Raw genomic sequence first — 23,904 nt, 5'->3', positions numbered from 1 at the left:
TTGCCTACAGTCTAATACCAATCTGGAAAAAAATAACCTAATGCACGTAACTTACTTATGGGAATGTTTCGGCTAATTCTGTTACATTGTACTCTCCAAGCACTTATTTTGGTTCTCTACACATAGTAATTGTTCCATAAATACCATTGATTGATTATATAACATGAATATATAATATGTGTGTGGGTGTGTGTATGTTACATAAATTTATATAATACTGAACCAGTGGCAGAATTAGGATGGAAAAAGTGAGGCAACTGTTGCATGCACAATTTGACTAGGAGCATGAAAATATTCCAAGGATCTTGGAAATCCCCCTACCCTCTTCTAGACCCCACTTAGATCTTGAGAGGAGGCTAGTCTTGCCTCTGCAGAAGAGGGGAGGAGATGACCAGAACTGCTTTTCCACAAGGTCTTTCAGGACACTACAGCATAAAATACATACTAAGAAGCCCCCAATCTCAATGGTTTATTCCCTCATGGTTTCTCTTGATGGTCACTTACTCAAAACTTTGAACCACTTGGCTTCCAAACTGAGTTTGTTTCTTCAAAAGGAAATTATCTGTTTAAATTCAATCTCAATTGTCTAGAAATTTCAGGCCAAAACAATGCTTTGTTTTTAAAAAAACAAACCTCATACTTGAAACCAAAGTGTATTGTTACAACCTTAATTATTCAGTAAGCAGCATGGATCAGTGGAAAGAGCACGGACTTTGGAGTCAGAAGTCATGAGTTCGAATCCTCGCTCTGCCACATGTCTGCTGTGTGACCTTGGACAAGTCACTTAACTTCTCGAAGCCTCAGTTACCTCATCTGTAAAATGGGAATGATGACTGTGAGCCCCACGCGGGACAACCTAATCACCCTGTAACCCCCCAGCACTTAGAAAAGTGCTTTGCACATAGTAAGTGCTTAACAAATGCCATTATTATTATTATTATTATTATTATTATTATTATTATTATTATTATTATTATTTTTAGTGTATACCTAGCCTTAAGCTTTATTCTGTAATTCCAAACACCATAGTCAATTTCTATTTATCTAAAATGAGTTTACTGAGGGAGGAATGAAAGAAAAAGAATAATAAAATATAATGACATTGTTTCATTAGTTTAAAAGTACTAAAAGGAACATCTGTAAGACTGTAAATTTCTTCAGGGCAGGGATGAATCAGTGGTATCTACTGAGTCCTCATTTTGTGCAAAGCACTGTACTAAGTGCTTGTGAGAGTATAATACAACAGAGTTGATAGATACTTTCCCTGCACCCAAGGAGATTACAGTAGAGCAGGAGGCAGGCATTAAAATGAATTACAGATTTGTACGTAAGTGCTGTGGGATTGAGGGTGGGATGAATATCAAGTATTTAAATATTAAAGATCCAAGTGGATGGGTGATTCAGAAGGGAAAACATGTTGGGGAATTAGTGTTTAGTTGGGGAAGGCCTCTTGGAGAAATGTGATTTTCCTACGGCTTTAAAGGAGGGGAGATTGATGGTCTGTCATATATGAAGGGGGAGAATAGCTCCAGGCCAGAGGTAAGACCTGTGCAAGTGTCAATCAATCAGTGAATTGTACTTATTGAGCATTTACTAACTGCAGAATACGATCTAAGTGCTGGGGTGAGTACAATACAACATAATTAGCAGGCATGTTCCCTGCCCATAAGGAGTTCACAGTCAAAGGTCAGTGGTGGTATAGGTGAGATAGAAGTACAGCGATGGCTTGCATGCATTTAGGCCCACACACATGACAGGCGTGCACGCACACACATATACATACGTACACACACATACACACACACACACACACTCACTCACGTAGATGTCATCAGAGTGCGCTGACAGGTTGGGTGCTTTTTAGACTGTGAGCCCACTGTTGGATAGGGACTGTCTCTATATGTTGCCAACTTGTACTTCCCAAGCGCTTAGTACAGTGCTCTGCACACAGTAAGTGCTCAATAAATACGATTGATTGATTGAGCAGGCTGGCATTAGAAGAGCCTAATTTTGGGGCTGGGTTGTACTAGGAAATCAGGAAGGTAAGGTAGGAGGGGGAGAGCTGATTGAGTGCTTTAAAGTTGATGGAAAGGAGTTTCTGTTTAACGGGGAGGTGGATAAGCAAACACTTAGAGGTTCTTGAGAAATGTGAAAACATGGACTCACCTGTCTTTTAGAAAAATGATCTGGGCAGCAGAGTGAAGCAAAGACTGGAGTGGACAGGCAGGAGGCAGGGAGGTCAGCCAAGAAGGAAACGATAGTCAAGACAGGATATGGTAAATGCTAAGATTAGCATGGTAGCAATTTGGATGGAGAGGGAAGGGTTGATTATTTCAATGTTTTGAAGGTATAACTAACAGGATTTAGTGATATTTGAATGATAAAAATGAGTCCAGGATAATGCCAAAGTTATGGCCTTGTGGGAAGGGAGAATAGCGGATGTCTACAATAATAGAAAAGAGGGAGGGAGGAAAGGGTTCCATGGGAGATAAGGAGTTCTGTTTTGGACATGTTAAGTTTGAGATGTAAGCTGGGCATCCAAGCTGAAATATCCAGAAGGCAGGAGGAAAAGTGAGGCTGCAGAGCAGGAGGAAAGTCAGGGGTGAAGAGGTATATGATTCCCAAATGATCATTTAAGCCTCGAGAGAAAGTACATTCTCTAAGGTAATGGGCGAAGATAGAGAATAGAAGGGGATCCAGAACTGAACCTTGATTGACTTCCCACAGTTAGCAAGAGACTGAGAAGCCAGAGAGATAAGGATCATGGTTTCTCACTCTACTGTACTCTTTTAAGTGCTCAGTACAGTTCCCTGCACTGTGGATGAACACAATAAATACTATGAATTTTTTGAGTGAAGTAGCTGCCCATTCTTGTTCTCTCACCTTATATTATCTTCATGTCCATCTGGATCTGTGGCTTTATATTTTCCCAAGCTTTTCCCTGGATTTGTTCCTTCATCTTCTCTGACAGTCAAAATGGCAGGATGAAACTGAGGAGGGTCATTTCTATTAACCAACTCCACATTCACAGTTGCATGCCTAGGAGCCTCTGTGAGGTTTCTAAGTATGCCTCTTTCACACAAAAAGAGTGGATCTTCATTTTCAACAGAAATGACAAGCTTTTTCTTTGGGAAAATTTCATAATCCAAAGGCTGTAAAACCCAAACAGAAGAATTAGCAATTGCTACTACTTTGATTGGACTAGGATTATCTCAGTTCATTATGGGCAGGGAACATGTCCACTAATTCTGTTGTATTATACTCTCCTAAGCACTTAGTACAGTGCTGTGCACATAGTAAGTGCTCAATAAATACCATTGATTGATTGATGTCACTTCATATACTACTGACATTATTTAATTATCACAAGATAGTCTTCAATTCATTTTAGTTCAGTTATAGGTTTTTTTTCTTGGCTTAACAGAGCCATCATAAAACAAAAGACAAAATACCATCAAAAGAAGACACATGTTATTATAAAATCAGAGAAAAGGAAACCTCTTTCTGATACTGTTTCAGTGTCACAAAATTAAAGGTGGCTGTCTTCCTTTGATAATTTTAGGATGAGTAAAGAGATTTAAAAGACATCACTTCTATGAACACATGAAGCATTTTTCACATTACTATTTTAACATTTCCAAACTATCAATTATCTAAATTAATTTCAGCCCCAATGAGTTCTAAAAACTGACTTTTTAATATAGATGAAATCCACCAGTGAAATTTGGAAATTTCATACTTTTTGTCTCCACAAACTGTTCAGTGTGAGCCTGAGTCACTGATGATTGAAAATAGTCTGAGATCAAACCAGAATTCAGTCTCCCTTAATGTCCAGTACAGTAGAGTGCACACAATAGGTGTTCATCAAACACCAGTGGAAGATGACAATAAGAATGATGAGTATTCCTGGGCTAATTGGATGTTATATAATTTTTTAATGGATGAAAAGTTTTATTAGCTATTTCTCTCATCTATTGTACATCTTTAAATTCCCATGTCATGCATTTTTAAGGGTCTATTAAGACATCTGCATATTCTGTTTCTCTTGTAATAACACTGATCCTCAGATTTAATGGTGAAATAACAACTTTAATTGAATCAGACTCTAGAGTCCAGATATTACAACTCGCTGAACCTCTACCAATACACTGCCAAAAATCTAGAGACCTATAAGCTCAATATCTACTACCCCAGATTTTGATGAGTTATTTTGACAGACCCTCCACGTTTTCTGTGTTCTAGCATTGTCCAAGTGACCAGGAAGTGGACCAGCCTGTGATTAGGTTGGAACTGGAGGTGGTTTAGCATTGTTTCCCCAATCTCTATAAAATAGTTGTACATATGAGCAATATTTCCTGGATTAGACAACGGGAGAATTTGTCATTGTGCTGCCCATAAGTTTAATAAGCTTACCACCTTCCCTTAGAGTTAAAAAAGCTGTCTCATGTATGTGCTTTTCCTGGGTCATGTTTACTTCCAAGTCACTGTTTTATTAGCCTCTATAAGATTGCTATATTTGCCTCTTTCACACGAAAAGGTGGCTCTTCATCTTCAACAGGTATACCTTATCTTTGACCCCTTCAAATTTTATGTTGCATTATTCTCTGACCATTGCAAAGGACTCAAACTCTACTTGAAAACAATATTTATAACAGTTTGTACCATTAACATGGAAGTTTTTAGGTTTTTGTTTTTTCCTGAGGAACTACTAACCTCCCCTGTAATTTATCACTCTAGCAGGGTGCCTATAGGGCCTATTGGAAAATTCTCCACTGGGGTTAGGGATTGCTAAGAGAAGGGACTCCAGGTTGCTCTGGTTTCAGTGCAGAATCTTCAGGCCCCGAGCTTCTCAGACAGAATAAGATCATGGTTGAGAGAAGCACATAGCAGAATAGACAGGATAAACAGCTGAGTAGACAGTGACAGTGAACACAGCTGTGCCACAGCCTTCTAGTCTTCCAGATCACTTTTACTAGTGAAGGTGGGACAGGAAGATATTACAGCTGATACTGCCTGAATCATGAAGATACTTAGTCATGGAATCACAGCCTGAATCTCCTGGAATATGGGTAGTATAGCTGGAGAAATGGTTTTACCTTAATGATGTTTAAAATCCCTTGATTGGTTTCAGGGTCCGTCACGATGCTGAATTTTTCTTTTTCATTGCCTTTTACTATTTTGTATTTTGCTCTCCAGGAGAGGGTATGGGGAGAATCACCATCCTGCACCAGAAGTCGTAACACATCTTGGCTAGTTTGGCCTTTATAAATTTGAATTTCATGCTGAAAGAAATAATCGTCACTTTAATTCAATTAGGATTACATAAAAATCATGTTTTTTCAAAAAAATCCATATTTCCCATTATAGAATTCTATAATGCTCTATTGTTCTGGTGTTAGGCCCCAAAGATACTTAGAACTGTGCTTTAATTAATGACACATCAATCAATCGTATTTATTGAGCGCTTACTGTGTGCAGAGCACTGTACTAAGCGCTTGGGAAGTACAAGTTGGCAACATATAGAGACAGTCCCTACCCAACAGTGGGCTCACAGTCTAAAAGACTGTCACATCTGTCATTAGGATTAATATTGGATTATAAAAGCAGAATACAGTGATATTAAAATGCTCTAAATCCAACTCAGCACTGTATTTCCAAAAATTTCTACTTATTCTGATTCCTCTATAGAGTATAACCCCCTTGGTTGCATGGAAAATATCTTGTGCTTCTGATATATTTCCCAATAACTTAGTACAATTAATTTCATTTACTAGACACTCAATAAACACCATAACTATTATTACTACTAGTCCTTTTAAAAATGTTGATATGCTTCAAGTATTCTGTAGAGGCTTCAAATTTCACTATTGCAAAACTAGCCTAAACAGAGCCCACTGAAAATTTACAATAAATATTGATTGTTTTTTATGGTATTTCTTATGCACTTAGTATGTGTCAAGCACTGTACTAACTGCTGGAAAAGGTACAAGATGATTAGGATCTCATGTGGGTCTCACAGTCTTAATTCCAATTTTACAGGTGAGGTAACTGAGGCACAGATAAGTTAAGTGACTTGCCCAAGGTCACACAGCAGGCAGGGGGCAGAGCCTGGATTAGAACCCAGGTTCTTCTGACTCCCAGGGCCGTGCTCTTTCCACTATGTCACACTGGTTCTCAGTTGTGTTCCAGTTCTTCCCTGTTTTGAAGTGTTTGTAATTCTAGGGGTGTAAACTGTGTCATTTGGATAACAGGTTTGGAATAATTTCTTTTGACTTTCAACAGTCACTTTAATCTTTTAGGTGTTCAATACTAGAAATACACCTTCTATACCTATTCCTTACATCTTCCTTGGTAAATACTGGGGCATGGTTGTTTCCATCTTCAACTTTTACATTCACTACCGCGGTGGATGTTTGTTGGGGATTTCCATTATCACTCACTTTAATCAGTAGTTTGAACAAATTAACAGTCTGCATAGGGAAAAAAAATAAAGTTATATCCCCAAATTTATGACAGGAAGTAATTATCAAGAGTTTTTGTTTACTAGCTAGATGATGCTTCTTCAAGAACATTAAACTTAAACCAATGAACTATAAAAACATATAAAAACTTCAACCTCATAATCTAAGCATCCTGAGAACTGGATTTTTCCATTATTCTGATCAATTCGGAACCTGATTTCCTTCTGAGATGGCATTTGTGAAACAAGGGAATAAGTTACTTGAGAATTGGGGGTGTCTTTCTGATCAATATCAACTGCCACAATCTGAAAAATTGAATTATCTAGAAAGAAAAAGAAATTAATTAGCACAGATTAGGGTTCCATTAGCAATTTTGAATTTGAATTTAAGCTCTAAAAGTTTTCCCCCCTCAACCTGTATGTATCCTAATTACCAATATTTTCCACATCACGATATTTAGAATTGGAAAGCCCAACCAAATTTTGGGTTTTTCATCAACAATAGAAATGCCATTCTGGATTATCCCAGTGGTCAATCAAATCAAAATTCTGTCTCTAACATTGGCAGCAAGGAAGGTGTTTGAAGGAAGTGTGTCAAAGTTGCCCTCCTCCTCACATCTATCTTCTGGGGCATGGATAGCATTCTTCTTCTGGCAGGCTGCTACCGTCTGTCCCCAAAACCTGGCATGGCACCTCTCACCTTTGCTGCGACATGGATGGTGGGTAATTTTGCTCAGACCTAGGCCAGAATGGAACAGGAGCTTTGGGACTGAGTGGCCCAGTTCATCTCCCAACCAGGTGGGTGAAGAAAAGGCAAGGGGGATAGCTAGTCTTAGGAGATTTTTTGTGTAAACTCTGCAAGCACAAGGATGCCATCCCCACTTATTGCCACTCAACAGCACTAGTCCTGTTTTAACTCTCAAACCTGGGCTATAGTTTGCTGTCATTTGGCTGGTCACTGCAGCAGAAAATACCCAAGGTTATAATGTCAGGGAGTGTTTTTTCCTCTTTTTATTCCTTTTTCCCTTTCTGTATTCCCCCTCTACCCTGCATTTTCTTTCCATTTCCTCTTCTCTTCACCTTCCCTTTTTTTACTCTCCCTTCTTCCAAGCACCTCTGTGTTCTCTGATCCCACTCACCTCAGCCCCTGCCCCAATCCTACCTAAGGTGATCAGGCCACCTGAGGTCCTGGAGTGGCCCAGATGGGAAATTTTGATGCCTACTGGGCTCTGATGTTGGCCAGGGCCATATCTAAAGCTCTTCTTTCCCTCCAGGACCCCTGGGCCACACAGAGATTTTTTGAGCTAGATCCCAGTGGGGAACCAAGAAAGGAGGGAGTAAGACTATTCCTGAAAGCCACAGCCCTTGAAGACCACACTCCCTCAAAGCTCCATCATCTCAAGCTCCATGTCTTCCCTATTGCTCCAAATAAAAAAAATTGTTACCCTGATCATTCATAAATTTATTTAGACCTTTCTTGAACCTTTTGATATTTGTCACTACAACTTCAGTGGTATTTATTGAACACTTACTGGGTGCAAAGCATTCTACTATGCATTTGGGAGAGTAAACAGAGTTGATATATACATTCCCTGCCCACAAGGAGCTGATATTACAGAGGGAAAGAACTTTCATAAGTCTACTATTTGTATAAAGAAATATTTCCTTTTGTTAGCATAGTGTTTTGCTAGTTCTGGTATTTCCTAAGCATCCCTTCAGTTGCTTGACTTCAATGAACTTTAAATCCTACTGAATACAGTTTAAGGGAAATTCCCACTAACTCAGCAATAAGGAGTTGATTAACTAAAGATGTTTTGTGAAGTTTATTTGTTATTTGCTTCAATATCTAGTAACTGAAATTTTATTGTGTAGAGTAAACTTAATTCCTTTTAAAACTCCAAGTAGATCATGTTTAGTTTGATACTGAAATCTGACAACATTCTAGAAATGGTGGCTGAAATGTTTCGTGGAATCCCTTTAATATTACCCTTCAAGGCAATAATGTGAATAACTAAAAACCTTCATGAAATGAGAAAGACACATATAGTGGCACTCACTGGAATTGTGATTTTCTTTTACAGTGATGTTATATTCCTTTTCTGGAAACTGGGGTGCATTATCATTTATGTCTTTGATTCCAACCTTAAAAATTAAAGATTTATCCACTATGTTTCCTGTTGATTTCTCGACAGCATCGAGCCGCACCTGAAACATAGTGATCAGAATTAGGTCCATTTTGAACAGGAATACTTCAGAGTTGATCTGTCTTGAATACTGTTATGGCAGTTCCTTGTGATGTATCACTTCAAGAGAAGCTTCATTATTTGATTTCATTAATCTTGTTTATAATTTATTTTGTATGGTTTGTGATTATAGGCACTGAAGCTCTGCCTCTGCAGCAGGTATGTCAAACATGTGGGACCATCCAGGACAGTGGAAGGACAGTGGAACCAACATCAGGTATGTAGAAGAAGCAGACACTTAATGGAGACAACCCCTTCCCTCATCATGTCTTAATTGCTGCTTTTAGTTCTGGGATAGAAGGTCTTTTTTCCCGCTGAAGTGGCCTCTATCGGGGCAGCTCTTCAGGGTTTGGGCAGGGAGCTCTTTCCTCTGCATGCAGTCTCCTGGATGAAAACCCCAGAGAATAGCCCCCAGCAGCAGCAGCAGCATTGGCAACAGCACAACACCTCAAGCCCAAACCAGGTGTTGGATTTTTGGTGGAGTTGGTGGGAGATTGAAGTTGTGATTTTACAGCATCTCACTCCTCCTATTCTGATTAAACCAGGGATTGATAATCTGGGTAAATTTGTGGGTAAATGTGTTAGTGATGAATAAGATTATGCCTCTGTGAGTCTGTCTCTTTTTGCTCTCACCTCTCTCTTTTCCTTTCTCTTTCTCCTCTTTCTCCCCTATTTCCTTTCTCTTTCTCCTATGTGTCTCTTTTTCTCTTTCTCTTCTTTCTCTATTTTTTTATTCTCTCCTGCCATTTTCACCTCCTAATTCTGGACTGTTCTCCCCATTACTATGGAAAGCACACCCACTAACCATTTATCAACAGGAAATGAGTAAAGTCCTGTTCAGTCATTCATTTCCTTTACTATATTTAACAAGAACATATTTGATTTCTAATTATTTTGCCCGTTCTTATTTGTAATTGGCAACTTATAAAAATCAGTCTATATAACTAAGTAAATTCATAAGTAATGCATTCACAGGAATGAATTTGACATGCTTGCTCTCCCAGAACAGTGAAAGGAAAGGTAATGAAGGGAGGAGTTGGTGACTAGAGTATCAAGTTAAGGACAGGAGGTCACTTTCCAGGCTCCATGGATGAAAGTTAACACTAAATTTTCCCAAAAAATTCCCTACAAAAGTTTAGAAGAGAATGACTGTAAAGCTGCCAGCAGCATAAGAATGTCTTTTTTTCATTACTACAGTCAAGCTCAATATTGTTAATAAGAAAACAAAAACATAGTCCCAAGGGAAAAACAGAGAAAGCAGGCAAAGCCCAACCTACTCGTGAAGGCAAGCCTTTCATGGTGATTCCAAGTTAAATCTTTTCTTGGCTTCCCGGAGATTTACGAATATGTCATCTCTCTTCACCTTGACCTTTTGTTTTGTTTTGAACACTGAAATGTATTGTTTTACTAATTCTAATCTGTTCTAGGGAACAGCTAACTTTTATTTATACTCTACTCAAATTTACTTTAGAGTACCCATTTCTTTCACAGCCAACAGACCAATCCTAATGGTATACAGGCTAATACAAGCAGGAGATTAATCCCTGAATTTTGAGTGATGGGCCTTAAACCTAAGAGACTAAAGAATAGAATGTGTATATGCAAGGTTGCACTGGTGATAGAAAGAAGAAATGAGATCTTGAGGCTGAGAAATGAGCCAGATGAACTTTCACCCTAACACAAACCCCGCTGGGTAAAACTCAACTGGATGAACTCCTTGAGGAAGGGCAACTGGGTAAGGATACAAGGAGGATGATGAGGATGTAGAAAAATAGAAGGAAGGTTCAGGGGACAGTGGCTATGCCCAGCTTGGAGTGAAACAGGGACGGGATGTGGTGTTGCATTCTTTTGTCCTCCCAGACCACTGTGGAAGTAGGTTCTGGCACTGTGAATTGGGTCTTTGCAATTGGTGGTCAAATCCAAATGGAAGCCCAACAGCTTGTTGTGGGCAGGGAATATGTCTGTTTACTGTTATATTGTACTCTCCCAAGCATTTAGTATAGTGTTGTGCACACATTCACCCCTCAGTAAATATGATTTACTGGCTGACTGACTGACTTGAGGCTTTCTGTGGTCTGACTCCTGGCCAACTGGTTTACTAGCCATATTCACATTTCTTTTAACTTACAGACATTGTAGAAACTGATTATTCCCTTCCCGAATTTTGTGAGGAAGGAGTAGGGGGCACAGAGTATTTTGAAATCCTTATTATGATTCCAAGAGTAGTTTATGTGGATTCTTTGCAATCAGATTAACCACACAATTGCAAAATTATGTTTCTTTGCCTTATATCCACAAACAGATTATGTTTGAGTGTGTCAGAGATGATTGGCTTCTTTGATCAAATATATATTTCTCTGTTGGTTTGGAAATTAAAGGGGCAAGGTATGTAAATGGTAAACTGTTCATCTGATGGAGCATTCATCTGTTGCTTTTTTTATGGTATTTGTTAAGCACTTACTATGTGCCAGGCACTGTGCTAAGCACTGGGGTAGATAAAAATTGATCAGGTTGGACACAGTCCTCATCCCACATAGGGCTCACAGTCTTGGTCTCCATTTTACAGAATGAGATAACTGAGGCATAGAGAAGTAAAGTGACTTGCCCACAGTCACACAGCAGACAAATGGTGGATCTGGAATTAGAGCCCAGGTCCTTCTGACCCACAGTCCCGTATTCCATTCACTAGCCCAGGCTGCTTCTCTGCATTGACTTTCAACCCCTTTTTGATACTATACCCCTGCTGTTTCAAGGTTTCACATGAAATACCCACCCCATCATTGAATTTCCTCTTCACATATTTCCTCTACTCCCCTCACCCAAACCCCTCTCCTGTCTGGGAGGAGAGCTAGTGTTGAACAAAAACATTCCTCAGATACAACAATTGCCTTCTCCTGTCCTGACTTCTTACTTCACTGTCTCTCCCCATTATATGTCATGATATCTAAGTGCTCTACAGTAATGGCCAGAAACCCTGGGATTCTTAAAGGCTTGATTGACCACCTTTGCTCCAGAGCATTAATTCATACTCCTGTCACCTAAAAGAGTTAATATGTGTTTGAAGGTGAGAAGATTTCATCATGGATTCAGGGCTGAGGTTACCTAACATACCACTTCGGAGGAAAGGTGCTTCCCTATAGAATTACCAAAAAAAGTAAACATTTGACTTCCAAAAACAAGTCTGGAAAGGAAACATGACACACCTACTCTGTGAAGGGTTTTGTTCTATATATTTTGCTTTCATAGTTCACAACCTGAATTTCAACTTCAAGGCTTAACTTCACCAGAAAACTATAATTTGGAGGGAACATAGAAATTTCCTGAGTTCTAAACAGGATAAATTTCATCAGCAGATAAACCCATTTATATAAACTGGATATTTACAAAAACTCAAAAATCCCTGCTTGCAGAAATTATAGATAGTTCTAAGGATTCTACAAAAAGAAACTAAATTTCACATTTTGTTACTATAAATGTAGATACCATCAGACCTCCTGGACAACTTGAAAGACTTGAACCCAGAACTAGGATTTTCAGGGTTAACTACAAATTGTAAGGGCATCAAACCTGTCCAAAATGAAGTATATTGAGCACTCACTGTGTTTAGAGTCCAGCTCATTATGGGCAGGGAACATGTCTGCTAATTCTTTTGTTACATACTTTCCCAAGCTCCTAGTGCAGTGCTCTGCTCATAGTAAGCACTCAATTAATTATACTAAGATGCTGGGAAAGTACAATGAATTAGTTGACATGCTCTTTGCCCTCAATTACAGGTAGGGGGAAATGATAGAATATAAAAATATGTAACTAAATCCAAAGGGAGGTGTGAATACCCAAATTCTTAGGTGACTCAGCAGTGCTGAAGTTGGAGGAGATTTAGGGTGGGGAGATGAGAGATTCATCAGGATGGCCTTCAGGGAAAGATGTGATTTCAAAAAAGCCTTGAAGATGGGGTGAATGGTAGTTTTCTGGGTGCACAGGGGACTTCCACACTGAAGAGGTTTGTGGCAAGAGACACACAAACTAGGTACAATGAAAGGATTGGCTTGAGAGGCAAAAGGAGCATGCCAGGGTGTGATGAGAGAAAAGTAAAGGATAGGAGAGGGGAAGAGAATTAATTGAGTGCCTTGAAGTAAATGGTGAGGAGATTCTGCTTGATATGGGAAAGGATGGGGAGACAGTCACTCTCCCCATCCTCAAAGCTCTACTAAAATTATACCTCCTCCAGGAAGCCTTCCTGACTAATCTCATCTCTCCACTCTCTTCTCCATCACTCATGCACTTATGTCCATACCCTTAAGCATTTTGATAATCACCTCACTTCCAATCTCACATGGCTTATGTACAAATCCTTATACACCACTGCTTCCTCCTACATGTAATTTATTTTAATGTCTGTCTCCTCTGCTAGACTGTAAGATTCTTGAAAGCAAGGGATTGTGTCCACTAACTCTGTTGTACTGTACTCTCCCAAATGCCTAGTCTAGTGCTGTGCACATAGTAAGTGCTCAATAAATGCCACTGACCTATTGATTGGGCAAGCATTGGAAGTTCCCAAAGAGGGGGGATGTGCACAGCCAAAGTGTTTATTGAAAAATGATCCGGGTAGCAGAGTGAAGCATGGACTAGGAAAAGAAGAGACTGCAAGCACAGGGGTTTGTAAGGAGGCCGATGCAACAGTAGATGAGTTAGAATCTGGCAAGGACTGAGACCAGTACAGTGACCATTTGGATGGAGAGAAAAAGGCAGACTCTGGGTTCACTGTGTTTAATGCACTGTAGTAAACTTTTGGAAATACACCACAGAAGCACAAAACACATGCCTGCTCATCTGGAGGTCACATTCTCACAGGGGAGACAGATATCAAAGTATTTACAAATAGAATAAGCAGAATAACTAGCCAAATGTAAAATAGGAACATATATATCTAGATAAATACTCAGGAAAGGTATAAATAAAGGAAGGTGAAAGCATAGCCCTGTGAGGTCATTTCGCCATCAGACTCCCACTTCAAGCAACACAGTAGTGGCATCGGTACTTCATGTGGAGAGGAGAAGAGGAACAAAAAAGGATGGGGGTGTAGGGGGAGAAAGGGCCTGGAGGGTGATGCCATAATTTCTCACCCCAACAATTGTTGGGCTTGGGAGCAATGACCTCTGCTGCCCAGATGGAGTTGAAACCTATGCTCTGTAGTTGGTCACAGATGGGGCATCGGAGGGGTTGTAATGAGTCATCATCATCATCATCAACAGCATTTACCAAGAGCCTACTTTGTGCAATTAAGTAATTAAAAAATAAACAGAATATATAAGTGCTCAATGGCTAAGTAGGGTGACATGACCAGGGGTATGGGGATTAGGCACAGGAATTTTGCAATTAGTTACAGTAGGTGCACAGTTTGTGGAAAGAAAAGGTTTTTGATTACTCCATTTCTCAAAGTAAATGCATACTTCTCAAAGACAAATAATCATCGCAGTTTTTTATAACATCCTGAAACATCACCTACCTCACTTTGAAGATTTTTTTCAAATATTAGGTTATTATATACTGATCTGCTCTAAGTAATAATTACAAGTCACATTCTTCTACTGTCACATTTAGTTATGAGAATTTGATGTTCATCACTGTGGCAAGAGGGACTCATAATATCCCTTCATGTTTTTCCTTTTCTTCCCACCCTGAACCAAACACATTTTTCCATTATTTTTAATTTCATTACCATGAAATAAGGTGTTTTCTCTCGATCTATGGTCCGGTGCACATATATTTTCCCAAAATTATCATCTATCGAAAACAAACCAAATTCTGGGTATTCATTCACGCCAGGTCCATGGATTAAATACTTTACAGGTATGCTAAAGGAGATATTATTGAATAGCTGCCACACAAGAAAAGAAAGAAAAAGAAACATTTGGATTACATCATTTTATAACTGTGCATCAATAAAACATGCTGACACACTACCCCCTTTTTCCTTTCATGGGGTTACAAATTTTTCTTACTATAAATACTATAAATATTCACCAGATACCTCTATTTACATTGGAATATGTTTTACCTCTCCAACAAATTTAGGAAATGGTCCTTGATCTTCTTCTTCAAGCTCAAAGGTGGTTATTATCCATCTTCTGCGGAAACGCCGTAGTGGCTGGAGGCTATCTGCCTGTTAAGAGTGGTAAGTTTACACATTCACATAGTTTTATTCTTGATAAACTAGTGCATAATCCCTTTGAAATGGTGTGAGTTTACTTTGTAATTTTCACAGATTTTTCTAATTCTAATTTAAAACATTTGGAATAATTTTAAACTCCTAATAAACACTACAGTTTTATAGAAAACATTTATTTAATGTAAATATTGAAGAGGTTCTTTCTTACAGCAACATCCAAGAAGACTATGGCATATCCGTATTTTCATATCCGTCAGGCACTGTAATTTAGATACATCTTGCTTTTAATAAATTAAATATTTTTGTTTGTTTCCAGTTAGAAATAGGCGATTGAGGCAGGTGATTACAAAAATCTTGGAAAGAAAGCTGACATTCATTCATTCATTCATTCATTCAATCGTATTTACTGAGCCCTTACTGTGTGCACAGCACTTACTAGGCACTTGGGAAGTATAAATCAGCAACATATAGAGACAGTCCCTACCCAACAACGGGCTCACAGTCTAGAAGAAGGAGAAAGACAACAAACAAAACAATTCTACTTTCTGAATAGCACCTCAATCTTCATGTTAATATAGTCATATGTTCATATATTCTTAAACTTTCTTTTAAGCAATATTCTTAAATTTTCTTTTGCAAAATCCAAATGAATGATGGAAAAATTTTCAACAAAGCAGATAAAATGTACTTGGTCTTCAAAAGTTAGTTGTATATAAGGTAATATTCCTCATCCCTGAATTTTGGGTTTCATTCCTCCTCTAGAAATGCAGCAATATCCTGGTTAACAAAGAAGACATGTTCCTTGACATTGTTTCTTCCTTATTAGAAACGTCATACTGGAGGGACACCTACAGTTATAGTGCTCCTGGCAGAAGAAGAGCTGCCAATAAAAAATCTGAAATATTGGCCTTGTGACCTAGTGGAAACAGCACAGGCCTGGGATTCTGAGGACCTGGGTTCTAACCTTGGCTGCACCACATGTCTGCTCTTTAACCTCAGGCAAGTCACGTAACTTCTTTGTGCCTCAGTTACCTCATTAGTAAAATGGGGATTAAGACTGTGAGTCTTATGCAGGACCGGGACTGCATCCAACCCAATTATCTTGTCTCTACCCTAGCGCTTAATACAGTGCCTGGAATATAGTAAGTACTTAACAAATACCAAAATTATTATTATTGTTATTAGGTAAGAGAGGAATCAGAAGGGAACTGTGTCAGTAAAACTAAGGTTAGGTTTGTGTTTCCGGGAGAAGGGAGTGGTCTATAGTGTCAAAAGCATCCAAGAGATGGAGGAGGATAAGGAGAGAATGGAGGCCATTAGATTTAGCACTGATGTTTTGCATTTTCATTGATGTTGGATGGAATGATCTCAGTGAAGTTGAGAGACTTGATTATAGAGGATCAAGAAAGGCGTTGGAGAAGAAGTGGAAACAACTGGTGTACATATGCAGTCTTTTCAAGGAGATTGATTCCCTCATCTCTATCAATCAATTGTATTTACAAGTGCTTACTTTGTGCAGAGCACTGTACAAAGCATTTGGGGGAGTATAACAGTTGGTGAACACTTTCCCAGCCCACAGTGAGTTCATAGGCTAGAGGGGTAGACAGAAGTTAATATAAATAAATTGCAGCTATGTACGTAAGTGCTGTGGGGCTGAGGAAGGGGTGAATACTTTTAGACTGTGAGCCCACTATTGGGTAGGGACTGTCTCTATATGTTGCCAATTTGTACTTCCCAAGCGCTTAGTACAGTGCTCTGCACATAGTAAGCGCTCAATAAATACGATTGATGATGAATACAAGGTGCAAATCTTAGTGCAAGGGTGACACAGAAGGGAATTGGATAAGAGGAAATGAGGACTTAGGTAAGGCCTCCTAGAGATGTGCTTTCAATAAGGCTTTGAAGATGAAGAGAAAAATTGTTTGTTAGATATGAAGAGAGAGGCCATTCCACGACAGATGCAGGACATGGGTCACGGGTCAGCAGCAAGATAGATAAGATCAAAGAAAGTGAGTAATTTGGCATTAGAAGAGAGAAGTGTGCAGGCTGGGTTATAGTGGGTAGTCAGGTAGGTAAGGTCCGTGTCTTCCTTGGAGCCATCCATTCTGCTGTTAGAAGTTGGACTGGGAAAGATACGGAGGTGAGCCAGTGAAGCAAAAGAGCCTCAGGCTAGCTTCTCCTCCACGATCTGATGTGGGTAGTTTTGAGGCTGCTGATGCTGCCCATAATGGGTGAATGAGTGAAAAATGACAGGTTCAGTACTGGGCTGGAAAGACACCATGGTGGAAGGGATCTAGGTCTGGTGAGAGGATAACCTCCACCATGCTGCCCCACACAATGGTCCTGGCCCCTGTTCATGCAGAGCCTCTGCAGTGATAATTCATTTTTACTTCTTTATTCCTTTCTCCATCATTTATGTTCTAAAGGAAGCAACTGCTTAAAGGAAGATTTTTAAGTCCCACTTCTTTTGTTATGGAAGTCCTTCTTTCTACTGAAAATAAATTTGTTGTGAACTTCAATTGTATTCCTCCCTCAGCCCAATTCAAGAAGTTAGTTGAAAGAGGATGCAATTCGATAGGCTTACATAACATTTTATGTTACGTAATATTTCCTATTAAACTGGAAAAGACTTACCAGAAACACTGTCATCAGTGCAGTTTCTAATGAGCTATTCTTTAAGTGCTGCAAACATTAGGTACTGAGCAGGAGTGGTCTTGGTAAAGCAGTCTCAACCCTGTTATTGGTCAGACACCACTAGTTCCTGGGCACTCAAGCAATGCAGTCAAAATCTTTTGATTTTCCTAAATTATTGTGCATGAAAACAAACCTTTATTTTGGCATATTCCTCCAGAATTCCAAATATTTTCAAATGCAAAGCTATTTGTGGAAATTTCCTAGCAAAACAAATTGCAAATTTACTCTAAAATAATGTCATGTGTTATTATTATTATTATTGTTGTTATTTATTCAACATTTACTGAGTCATTACTTTGTTATGTAGCATTTGGGAATATACAACTATGAAACAAACTGAAGACAGTCCCTGTCCACAGACTTTACACTTAGGAGGAAAGATAAATAAAATATATGGGAGAGGTCACTGTAATTGCTCCACCCCATCTCTTTCTCCCATTCCAGGACCACTCAGCAGAATAATCCACAAGATTATAAGTATTTACCAAGACCACTCCTGCCTTTTTCTCCTGTGTTCCAACAAGGGTGTGGGGCTTGGATGGTAGCAATCTTGGATGGTGGCAACTGCCATTTTGACCCTTGAATGTACTGGCCCTGATTTAATACTGGAAATGTAGGCAAGAATAGGACTTTCCAGGTGAATGCAAGGATCACTTTTCTCATTCATTTATATATTTGTTAAGTGCTCACTCTGTGCCAGGCACTGTACTAAGCGCTGGGATAGATAACAAGCTATATCAGGTTGGACAGCGTCCATGCCCCACATGAGACTCACAGTATTAATCCCCATTTTACAGATGAGATAACTGAGGCTCCTCCTCTGCCTCCCACCTCCTAACTTTGGGGCTCCCTCAAGGTTCAGTTCTGGGTCCCTTTCTATTCTCCATTTACACCCACTCTCTTGGAGAACTCATTTGCTCACATGGCTTCAACTACCACCTCTATGGGAGTGATACCCAAAACTAGGTCTCCAGTCCTGATCTCTCCCCCTCTTCGCAGTATCGCATTTCCTTCTTCCTTCAAGACATATCTACTTGAATGTCCACCTGTCACCTCAAACTTAATATGTCTAAAACTGAGCTTCTTATCTTGCCACCCAAACCCTGTCCTCCCCGACTTTCCCATCACTGTAGACAGCACCACCATCCTTCCTGTTTCACAAACCCATAACCTTGGTATTACCCTTGATGCCTCTCTCTCCTTCAACCCAAATATTCAATCCATCACTAAATCCTCCACATCACTAAAATCTCTCTTCTGCATCCACACTGCTACCACATTAATCCAATCACTTATCCGTCCCCGCCTTGATTACTGTGTCAGCCTCCTTGTTGACCTCCTTGCCTCCTGTCTCTCCCAACTGCAGTCCATCCTTCACTCTGCTGCCTGGATGAATTTTCTACAAAAACGTTCACACCATGTTTCCCCATTCCTCAAGAAACCCTTATGGTTGCCCATCCACCTCAGTACCAAACCAGAACTCTTCATCGTTGGCTTTAAAGCACCCAATCACCTTGCCCCCCTCCTACCTCACCTCACTCCTCTCCTACTACAGCCCAGCCACACACTTCACTCCTCAAGTTATAACCTTTCCACTGTGCCTCGATCTCATCTATCTCATTGCCGACTTCTTGCCCACCTCCTGCCTCTGGCCTGGAATGCCCTTGCTCTTCAAATCCGACAGGCAATTACTCTCATCCCCTTCAAAGCCTTATTGAAGGTACATCCCCTCCTGTTCTCCCTCTCCCTTCTGCACTGCCCTGACTTGCTTTCTTCATTCATCCCCACCCCAGCCACAGAGCACTTATCTGTAATTTATTTATTGATATTAATTCTTGTCTCCCCCTCTAGACTGTAAGTCTTTGTGGGCAGGGAATATGTCTGTTTATTGTTATATTGTACTCTCCCAAGCGCCTAGTACAGTGCTCTGCACACTGTGCAAGTGTTCAATAAATACGACTGAATAAATGAATGATACATATTCTTCCGTAAAATCCAAAATACCATAAGGTCTGTGGGTCTATCCCAGACAGACACACGGAGAGGGGATGTGCTAAACTTCAACATCTTGGAGGATTCCATTCTAGAGCAACCAACTAAACTCGTTACATTTCCATTCCAGCACCGGCTCTGAGAAATATCTGAAGAAATTCCCGTCGCTCCCCAAACTCCCTCTTTTTCCCTCATCCCTCCTCCCGTTTGCTGGGTTGAAATGGAAAACTTTGGTCCTTCTGGCTCCTCAACCTCTGGCCCCGAGCAAAGGAATGGTGCTTGGAACCTAGTAAGCGCTTAATACCATTATTAAAGTCCATTCCGAGATTAGATCACCTCCCTCCGCCGCATTTAATAATGATGGTATTTGTTAAGCACTTACTAGGTGCCAAGCACTGTTCTCAGCGCTGGGGTAGATACAAGGTAATAAGGGTGTCCCACGTGGGGCTCACAGTCTTCACCCCCATTTTACAGATGAGGTAATTGAGGCACAGAGAGGTTAAGTGGCTTGCCCAAAGTCACACAGCAGACAAATGGCATAGTCGGGATTAGAACCCAATTCCTCTGACTCCCAATAATAATAATAATGTTGGTATTTGTTAAGTGCTTACCATGTGCCAAGCACTGTTCTAAGAGCTGGGATAGATACAAGGTAATCAGGTTGTCCCACGTGGGGCTCACAGTCTTCATCCCCATTTTACAGATGAGGGATCTGAGGCACAGAGAAGTTAAGCGACTTGCCCAAAGTCACACAGCAGACAAGTGGCCGAGTCGGAATTAGAACCCATGACCTCTGACTCCCAAGCCCGGGCTCTTGTCATGAGCCACGCTGCTTCCCAAGCCCATGCTCTTGCCACTAGGCCACGCATGAGATAACTGAGGCCCAGAGAGGTTAAGTGACTTGCCTAAAGTCACACAGCTGATAAATGCATGGCTTCATTGGAAGACCCGGGATTAAGTGTCAGAGGATGTGAGTTCTAATCCCGGCTCCACCACTTGTCTGCTGTGACCTCGGGCAAATCACTTCTCTGTGCCTCAGTTCTCTCATCTATAAAAATGATAATAACAGCATTATTAAGCGCTTACTATGTGCAAAGCACTGTTCTAAGCGCTGGGGAGGTTTCAAGGTGATCAGGTTGTCACACGGGGGTGCTCACAGTCTTACTCCCCATTTTACAGATGAAGTAACTGAGGCCCGGGGAACTTAAGTGACTTGCCCAAAGTCACACAGCTGACAATTGGCAGAGTCGGGATTTGAACCCAAGACCTCTGACTCCAAAGCCCGTGCTCTTTCCAATGAGCCACAATGCTTCTAAAATGGGGATTAAAAGTGTGACAACCTGATTACCCTGTATCCACCCCGGCGCTTGGACCAGTGCTTGGCACATAGTAACCGCTTAACAAATACCGCAATTATTATTATTATTAAGTGGCAGGGGCGGGATTAGAACCCACGTCCTCTGACTCCCAAGCCCGGGCTCTTTCCCCTAAGCCACGCATTTCAGCAGCTTCAAGGAGCAAAGCATCTCTCTCCCCCTACGCGAACTCTGCTGCTCGGAGGGATTTTCAAGACGGGAGGGAGAGGAAACTCAATTTGTTTTGTTTTGTTGTCTGTCTCCAACTTCTAGACTGTGAGCCCGTTGTTGGGGAGGGACCGTCCCTAGATGTGGCCGCTTTAGAGAAGCAGCGTGGCTCAGTGGAAAGAGCCCGGCCTTGGGTGTCAAAGGTCACGGGTTCTAATTTTGACTCTGCCACATAACAATAATAATAATAATGACATTTGTTAATTTGTTGATGTCATTAATGTCTCTTCCTCCCTTCAAGGCCCTACTGAGAGCTCACCTCCTCCAGGAGGCCTTCCCAGACTGAGCCCCTTCCTTCCTCTCCCCCTAATCCCCCTCTCCATCCCCGTCATCTTACCTCCTTCCCTTCCCCACAGCACCTGTATATATGTATATATGTTTGTACATATGTATTACTCTATTTATTTATTTTACTTGTACATATCTATTCTATTTATTTTATTTTGTTAGTATGCTTGGTTGTTTTTTTTTGTTTGTTTGTTTGTTTGTTTTTTCTCTGTCTCCCCATTTTAGACTGTGCGCCCAATGTTGGGTAGGGACTGTCTCTATATGTTGCCAATTTGTACTTCCCAAGCGCTTAGTACAGTGCTCTGCACATAGTAAGCGCTCAATAAATACGATTGATGATGACAGGGTAGGGGCCTGCGAGTCACAAGGTTTGCTGCCATTTGTCTGCTGCATGGGGACAGGGTAGGGGCCTGGGAGTCACAAGGTTTGCTGCCATTTGGTTTTGTTCTCTGTCTCCCCCTTTTAGACTGTGAGCCCACTGTTGGGTAGGGACTGTCTCTATATGTTGCCAATTTGTACTTCCCAAGCGCTTAGTACAGTGCTCTGCACATAGTAAGCGCTCAATAAATACGATTGATGATGACAGGGTAGGGGCCTGCGAGTCACAAGGTTTGCTGCCGTTTGTCTGCTGCATGGGGACAGGGTAGGGGCCTGGGGGTCACAAGGCTTGCTGCCATTTGGTTTTGTTCTCTGTCTCCCCCTTTTAGACTGTGAGCCCACTGTTGGGTAGGGCCTGTCTCTATATGTTGCCAATTTGTACTTCCCAAGCGCTTAGTACAGTGCTCTGCACGTAGTAAGCGCTCAATAAATACGATTGATGATGATGATGATGACAGGGTAGGGGCCTGGGAGTCACAAGGCTTGTTGCCATTTGGTTTTGTTCTCTGTCTCCCCCTTTTAGACTGTGAGCCCACTGTTGGGTAGGGCCTGTCTCTATATGTTGCCAATTTGTACTTCCCAAGCGCTTAGTACAGTGCTCTGCACATAGTAAGCGCTCAATAAATACGATTGATGATGATGATGATGATGATGAATCCCCATTTTACAGATGAGGGAACTGAGGCACAGAGAAGTGACTTGCCCAAAGTCACACAGCTGACAAGTGGCGGAGCGGAATTAGAACCCACGACCTCTGCCTCCAAAGCCCGGGCTCTTTCCACTGAGCCACGCACTTACCATATCTATTCTACATATCTATTCTATTTATTTTATTTTGTTAATATGTTTGGTTTTGTTCCCTGTCTCCCCCTTCTAGACTGTGGGCCCACTGTTGGGTAGGGACCGTCTCTATATGTTGCCAACTTGTACTTCCCAAACGCCTAGTACAGTGCTCTGCACACAGTAAGTGCTCAATAAATACGATTGATTGATTACCAAATGCCATCATTCTTATTTGTACTTTCCAAGCACTTAGTGCAGTGCTCTGCACACAGTACGCGCTCAAAAAAAATACGATTGAATGAAGGAATGAACGAAATGGAGTGGGGGAGCTACCGTTGGAAGGTAGATGCTGCCAGGGTGGAAAGCAAAGCTTTCAATACCCCTTCCTTCCTCTCCCCCTCATCCCCCTCTCCATCCCCCCCATCTTACCTCCTTCCCTTCCCCACAGCACCTGTATATATGCGTATGTGTTTGTACATATTTATTACTCTATTCATTTTACTTGTACATATCTATTCTATTGATTTTATTTTGTTAGTATGTTTGGTTTTGTTCTCTGTCTCCCCCTTCTAGACTGTGAGCCCACTGTTGGGTAGGGACTGTCTCTACATGTTGCCAATTTGTACTTCCCAAGCGCTTAGTACAGTGCTCTGCACATAGTAAGCGCTCAATAAATACGATTGATGATGATGATGATGAATACCGGGTTGGTAACCGACGGTTCAAGGCCCGGCAGAATCCCGCTTACCTGCAGGAGAGGTGGTTGCAGCAGCAGCAGCAGCAGCATCTGCAGAATCTGCTGCAGCAGCAGCAACATCTGCAGCTGCAGCCCTGGAGGCCTCCATGAGACTGCTTGGCCCCGCATAAATCGCCTCGGATTGGGGAGTGACAGCTGTAAACCAGATCCGCCAGCATTCTCTGTCACCCTTTATATCCTTCCTCCTTCCCCCCCTCCCCCTTTCTTCTTTCCTCCTCCCCTCCTGGGCTGATCCAGTCCCGCCTCTCTCCTACCTGCCTCAGCCCTTCGGTTTTCCTCTTCTTTTTTCATTCATTCAGTCGCATTCATTGAACGCTGACTGGGTGCAAAGCACTGTACTAAACGGCTGGGAGAGTGCACTCCAACGTTTGCCCCAGCTCCTCCCCTGCACTCCAAGGGAATGTCCTCCCACCCAGAAGCAAAGCTTCTCACTCCCCCGGGGCCAATGCTGCTGCTCTGAGCGATTTTTCAAGAACGGAGGGAGGGGAAGCTGAACTAAACCCAGCCGGAGAGCTACCGTTTTGTGCACCCTGCTATTGTGGAAAGCTAAGCCATCA

General features: G+C 41.2%; 1 protein-coding gene across 1 annotated transcript in view; it reads right to left on the bottom strand.

Annotated features, from left to right (window-relative positions):
• The window catches only part of CDH26 (cadherin 26), a 40,622-nt gene extending 17,245 nt beyond the window's left edge, over window positions 1–23,377 (bottom strand). The window contains exons 1-8 of the mRNA XM_038750030.1: window positions 23,339–23,377; window positions 14,762–14,866; window positions 14,423–14,581; window positions 8,518–8,665; window positions 6,617–6,783; window positions 6,342–6,470; window positions 5,097–5,282; window positions 2,884–3,152 (exon numbers count right to left, since the gene is read on the bottom strand). Coding sequence (XP_038605958.1) covers window positions 2,884–3,152; window positions 5,097–5,282; window positions 6,342–6,470; window positions 6,617–6,783; window positions 8,518–8,665; window positions 14,423–14,581; window positions 14,762–14,866; window positions 23,339–23,377 — 1,202 coding nt within the window. The remainder of the gene's footprint in view (window positions 1–2,883; window positions 3,153–5,096; window positions 5,283–6,341; window positions 6,471–6,616; window positions 6,784–8,517; window positions 8,666–14,422; window positions 14,582–14,761; window positions 14,867–23,338) is intronic.
• Window positions 23,378–23,904: the final 527 nt, after the last annotated feature.

Source organism: Tachyglossus aculeatus, chromosome 8 (genome assembly GCF_015852505.1).
Source record: "Tachyglossus aculeatus isolate mTacAcu1 chromosome 8, mTacAcu1.pri, whole genome shotgun sequence".
Classification (NCBI taxonomy): domain Eukaryota; kingdom Metazoa; phylum Chordata; class Mammalia; order Monotremata; family Tachyglossidae; genus Tachyglossus; species Tachyglossus aculeatus.
Note: the sequence above shows the minus strand (reverse complement) of the source record. Positions and strands in the feature narration are given on the sequence as shown.